This window comes from Salmo salar, chromosome ssa23 (assembly GCF_905237065.1).
Source record: "Salmo salar chromosome ssa23, Ssal_v3.1, whole genome shotgun sequence".
Classification (NCBI taxonomy): domain Eukaryota; kingdom Metazoa; phylum Chordata; class Actinopteri; order Salmoniformes; family Salmonidae; genus Salmo; species Salmo salar.
Window position 1 is genome coordinate 37,444,426 of NC_059464.1, and position 6,207 is coordinate 37,450,632.

At 40.8% G+C, this 6,207-nt stretch overlaps 1 protein-coding gene across 2 annotated transcripts in view; it reads left to right on the forward strand.

Moving 5' to 3' along the window:
* The window catches only part of LOC106584549 (receptor-type tyrosine-protein phosphatase zeta), a 113,429-nt gene extending 108,641 nt beyond the window's left edge, over positions 1-4,788 (forward strand). For both annotated transcript variants that reach the window (XM_014169974.2, XM_014169975.2), the window contains 2 exons: positions 3,849-3,984; positions 4,096-4,788. In XM_014169974.2, the coding sequence (XP_014025449.1) occupies positions 3,849-3,984; positions 4,096-4,230 (271 nt within the window). In that variant the 3' untranslated portion in view covers positions 4,231-4,788. The remainder of the gene's footprint in view (positions 1-3,848; positions 3,985-4,095) is intronic.
* The last annotated feature ends 1,419 nt before the right edge of the window (positions 4,789-6,207 follow it).

The following is a 6,207-nucleotide window of genomic DNA, read 5'->3' on the forward strand; positions in this document are numbered from 1 at the left end:
AACGGTCAGAAACAGACTCCATGAGGGTGGTATGAGCACCCGACGTCCACAGGTGGGGGTTGTGCTTACAGCCCAACACCGTGCAGGACGTTTGGCATTTGCCAGAGAACACCAATATTGCCAAATTCGCCACTGGCGCCCTGTGCTCTTCACAGATGAAAGCAGGTTCACACTGAGCACATGTGACAGACGTGACAGAGTCTGGAGATGCCGTGGAGAACGTTCTGCTGCCTGCAACATCCTCCAGCATGACCGGTTTGGCGGTGGGTCAGTCATGGTGTGGGGTGGCATTTCTTTGGGGGGCCGCACAGCCCTCCATGTGCTCGCCAAAGGTAGCCTGACTGCCATTAGGTACCGAGATGAGATCCTCAGACCCCTTGTGAGACCATATGCTGGTGCGGTTGGCCCTGGGTTCCTCCTAATGCAAGACAATGCTAGACCTCATGTGGCTGGAGTGTGTCAGCAGTTCCTGCAAGAGAAAGGCATTGATGCTATGGACTGGCCCGCCCGTTCCCCAGACCTGAATCCAATTGAGCACATCTGGGACATCATGTCTCGCTCCATCCACCAACGCCACGTTGCACCACAGACTTTCCAAGAGTTGGAGAATGCCTTAGTCCAGGTCTGGGAGGAGATCCCTCAGGAGACCATCCGCCACCTCATCAGGAGCATGCCCAGGCATTGTAGAGAGGTCATACAGGCACGTGGAGGCTACACACACTACTGAGCCTCATTTTGACTTGTTTTAAGGACATTACATCAAACTTGGATCAGCCTGTAGTGTGGTTTTCCACTTTAATTTTGAGTGTGACTCCAAATCCAGACCTCCATGGGTTGATAAATTGGATTTCCATTGATTATTTTGGTGTGATTTTGTTGTCAGCACATTCAACTATGTAAAGAAAAAAGTATTTAATAAGATTATTTCATTCATTCAGATCTAGGATGTGTTATTTTAGTGTTCCCTTTATTTTTTTGAGCAGTATATTTTCCATAACCAAAAATATTGTATTTTCAGCTGTTTGAAGCTGGTGTACAAAACCGAAAGTAAAAGATGCAAAAACGGAACTTGACAAAGGAAAAATTGGTTTTTAGAAATTTTTGCAAATGTATTAAATAAAAAAAACATACCTTATTTACATCAGTATTCAGACCCTTTGCTATGAGACTCTAAATTGAGCTCAGGTACATCCTGTTTCCATTGATCATCCTTGAGATGTTTTTAGAACTTGATTCAAGTCCACCTTTGGTAAATTCAATTGATTGGACATGATTTGGAAAGGCACACAGCTGTCTATGTATGGTCCCACCATTGGTCCCACCATATAAGGTCCCACCAACAAAGCATGCCGGAGCAAAAATCTAGCCAATGTCCCCAAGAACACAGTAGCCTCCATCATTCTTAAATGGAAGAAGTTTGGAACCACCAAGACTCTTCGTAGAGCTGGCCACCTGGCCAAACTGAGCAATCGGAGGAGAAGGGCCTTGGTCGGGGAGGTGACCCAATGGTCACTTTGACAGAGCTTTAGAGTTCCTCTGTGGCGATGGGAGAGCCTTCCAGTTGGACAACCATCTATGCAGCACTCCACCAATCAGGCCTTTATGTTAGAGTAGCCAGACGGAACCCAGTCCTCAGTAAAAGGCACATGACAGCCCGCTTGGAGCTTGCCAAAAGGCAACTAAAGACACTCATTCCATGATAAATAAGATTCTCTTGGCCTGAATGCCAAGCGCACATCTGGAGGAAACCTGGCACCATCCCTACGGTGAAGCATAGTGGTGGCAGCATCATGCTGTGGGGATGTTTTTCAGCAGCAGGGACTGGGAGACTAGTCAGGATTGAGGAAAAGATGAACAGAACAAAGTACTGAGAGATCCTTGATGAAAACCTACTCCAGAGCGCTCAGGACCTCAGACTGGGGTGAAGGTTCACCTTCCAACAGGACAACGACCCTAAGCACACAGCCAAGACAATGCTGGAGTGGCTTCGGGACAAGTCTCTGAATGTCCTTGAGTGGCCCAGCCAGAGCCTGGACTTGAACCCGATAGAACATCTCTGGAGAGACCTGAAAATAGCTGTGCAGCGATGCTCTCCATCCAACCTGTGACAGAGCTTGAGAGAATCTGCAGAGAAGAATGGGAGAAATCTCCAAATACAGATGTGCCAAGCTTGTAGCATCATACACAAGAAGACTTGATGCTGTAATCACTAGCAAGGGTGCTTCAACAAAGTACTGAGTAAGGGTCTGAATACTTATATAAATGTGATATTTGCATTTTTTTGTTGTTGAATAAATTAGCAAAGAAATGTAAAAAACATGTTTTTGCTTTGCCATTATGAAGTATTGTGTGTAGATTGATGAGGGAAAAAAACAATTTAATCAATTTTAGAATAAGGCTGTAACATAACAAAATGTGGACAAAGTGAAGGGGTCTGAATACTTTCCGAATGCACTGTAGTCTCGCTTAATGGACAACTCTTTCACCCTGGTAGAGCATATTTTTGAAGAGTTCCTAAAATTGTAAAACGACAACATATTCGTAATTTAATCATTCTTAAATTATGTTTAACAGGTCAACAACATTTACATTATAATTTCCCATTTCATACACAATTTGTACAAAACAATTGTGGTAAATGAGGTTTGATTTTGCTCAAGTTCACTTCCATCTTTGAATGCATGTTTAAAAATATATGGGAATCTGATCATGAAAACCACATGATCATTTTACATTGGGTGAGATGATAAAATATGGCAAACAAATTTCATAGGTTTCATTTAATTTAAAATTGGTGGTCAAAATGAGCTCAATCCCTGGGTTGAGCTGCCTGTTAAAGGGTTAATGCTCTTCTAAGGGTGCTTCATTCTCTGCTTTAACCACAGACAACACTGTAAAGGTTCACTAAAGACGTACAGGATTAGTGCTCTGTACTCTAGTTTGGCGTAGCCCTTGGCTAATATGACAAGAGTTTACTTTTTTTTTTTTCTTTAACCTTTATTTAACTAGGCAAGTCAGTTAAGAACAGGATAGTCGAGGTAATATGTACATGTAGATAAAGTGACTATGCAGAGATAATAAACATACAGTAGCAGCAGTGTAAAAATGGGGGTGGGGGGGTCAATGCACATAGTCCAGGTAGCTGTTCAGGAGTCTTATGGCTTGGGGATAGAAGCTGTTAAGAAGCCTTTTGAACCTATCATTTGACATATCTGTTGACATAGTAGTGCAGGTTTCTCGTAACGACTTGAGGATTTTACATTTTGTGGTCCTTGTCTTCAAAGATGTTTCCACGGGTCGCAAAAAGCTAAATTAGCATGACACAAGTTGAATTAAATGTAAAAGGCTTTGAAAATAAAAAGCTTGGCACATGCTCAATATTTCACAGATAGGCTTTTTTGTGAGAAATCTTTGAAAAATAACAGGGATTTTGAATGAATAGGAAAAGCTATTACTAGAATATGAAAATACATGTCTCAAAATCGATATCAATCTTACCTCTATATTGTTTTATGTCTTGCGGATTCGAGAAGATTACAAGTGCAACGGGAAAGTGAGCCTATCAGGTAGCCAGTAGCCTTAATTCTTGCACAGAATCCAGCCTAGCTGACGCGATGCAATTTTCCTTTTCTTTTTTTTTACCACTTCCTTTCTCTGTCCTCCATTGATTTAGTCGCATTAGCCTACAAGGGTACAAATGCCAATAACTTTTGAATGGATTATGATAGACACATGATCTTTTGAGGAGTATCTACACAATTAACATATTAATTTAGAAAATAGTTTTTAATTGGACACCCTAGATACGGTCAGTTTTACTACCACAAGACGTGGGTCTGATTTTGCAGGGTTGGCGGTGTTACTGCGGGAACCTTCTGTGCCCTGTCTACTCTGGTGCGCCAACTAGAGGCGGAGAGCTCTGTGGACGTGTACCAGGTGGCCAAGATGTTCAACCTCATGAGGCCCAGGACCTTCACTGATGTTGTAAGTCAATCTGAAGCACCGACTGTACCTGCTTGATGCACAGTGGCCATTTTGTGTCAAAAAGCATTCTCCCTTCAACAGCACAGTTTCTCTATTCCATTTCTCATTCAGGAGCAGTATCAGTTCCTATACAAAGCCATGCTGAGTCTGGTGGGCACACAGGAGGACGAGAGGATGCTCCAGTCCTCAGACAACAACGGAACGGTCCCAGGGGGCACCGCAGAGAGCCTTGAGTCCCTGGTGTAACCATTTACATTTTAGTCACTTAGCAGACACTTATAGGAGCAATTAGGGTTAAGTGCCTTGCTCAAGGGCACATCGATGGATTTTGTCACCTTGTTGGCTCGGGGATTCAAACTAGAGACCTTTTGGTTACTGGCCCAACGCTCTTAACAGCTAGGCTACCTGCCGCCCTATGGCAACAGGGCCCCTAACTTGTCAGTATGGATTCTCGCCTGTCTCACAGTTTTCTGTTTTTAAAAACAGCAGCTTTGCCTGTTTACCCTCTTTTCTGTTCTCTGTCTTTGAATGCATTTTCCAGACCGCTGGACATGATACCCTATGACCTTGTAATCTGTGCCTTTGTATATTCATTTTGTAGCCTACTTGTAATGGCTCGCATACAATTGTAGTCGACTTTTCTGATGTTTTGTTGATACTGCTGTCTTGAGATATTTGCTTTACTCTGTTGCCCTAAACTTTCATATTTATTTTCAGTAAGCAAAAAAAGGGAACATGCTACTTTTTACGTTAAACATGTTTTGTTAGCTTATTTTTTGTTGAGTCAATGCATTGAGCAACTCATTATTCCATCTAACAATGAATATGCTATTTTGTTTGTAGTAACAGTGAGCTTTTGAAGTCGAAAATGCATAATGGTATGAAATAATACATCTAATATGTAAATAATATTATAGCAACCAAGTCAATGGACCAAATTTCTATTTATACTTCTAGATTTTTATATTTTACTAAAATTTTTGTCAATTTTCTATGTATGGCTGCATTCTAATAATAACTTAGTCAACGCATTTTTTATGTTTTAATATTAGTGTTTTGTAACGTACTAAATATGAAGCATGGGGTAATGACACTTTTTAGCTGTACATGAAACATTGTTGGAGGATTAGACAGGATTAAACAAGTGAAAGAAAATCCAAGGAAGGAGTTTTTGTAGTGGTCTGTAATTTTTTCTTTTAACTACAATGAAGATTTTGTAGAAATAAAGGGAGAGCTGCTAGAGTCCACAATAGTAGGTCTTTGTAAATAGAAGGTGCTCTTTGGTAGAAGGGGTAAATTGGTCAACAAAAAGAAAGGAGGACCAAGGCACTCTTCATATCATTAAAATGCCTTTATTTGTAGGGCATTGGAACGATTTCTTTTTTTTGTTTTACTCTGGCGCGTTTCAGCTGCATGGCCTTTGTCAGGGATCCATCTACAGTGCCTTCAGAAAGTATTCACACCCCTTGACTTTTTCCACATTTTGTTACAGCCTGAATTTAAAATGGATTACATTTAGATTTTTTTCTCTCACTGGCCTACACACAATACCCCATAATGTCAAAGTGGAATAATTTTGTTAGAAATATTTACAAATGAATCAAAAATGAAAAACTGAAATGTCTTGAGTCAATAAGTATTCAACCCCATTGTTATAGCATGCCTAAATAAGTTCAGGAGTAAACATTTGCTTAACAAGTTGCATGGACTCACTATGTGTGCAGTAATAGTGTTTAACATGATTTTTAAGTTGGAGTGAATTTAAAACACAGATTCAACCACAAAGACCAGGGACGTTTTCCAGTGCCTCGCAAAGAAGGACACCGATTGGTAGATGGGTTAAAAAAAATATCCCTTTGAGCATGGTGAAGTTCTTAATTACACTGTGGATGGTGTATCAATACACCCAGTCACTACAAAGATACAGGCATCCTTCCTAACTCAGTTGCCGGAGAGGAAGGATTTCACCATAAGGCCAATGGTGACTTTAAAACAGTTACAAAGTTTAATGGCTGTGATGGGAGAAAACTGAGGATGGATCAACAACATTGTAGTTACTCAACAATTCTAACGTAATTGACAGAGTGAAAAGAAGGAAGCCTGTACAGAATAAAAATATTACAAAACATGCATCCTGTTTGCAACAAGGCACAAAAGTAATACTGCAAAGAATGTGGCAAAGCATTTACAAACTTGTTGGATGCATTTTCTATTTGTTTTGGT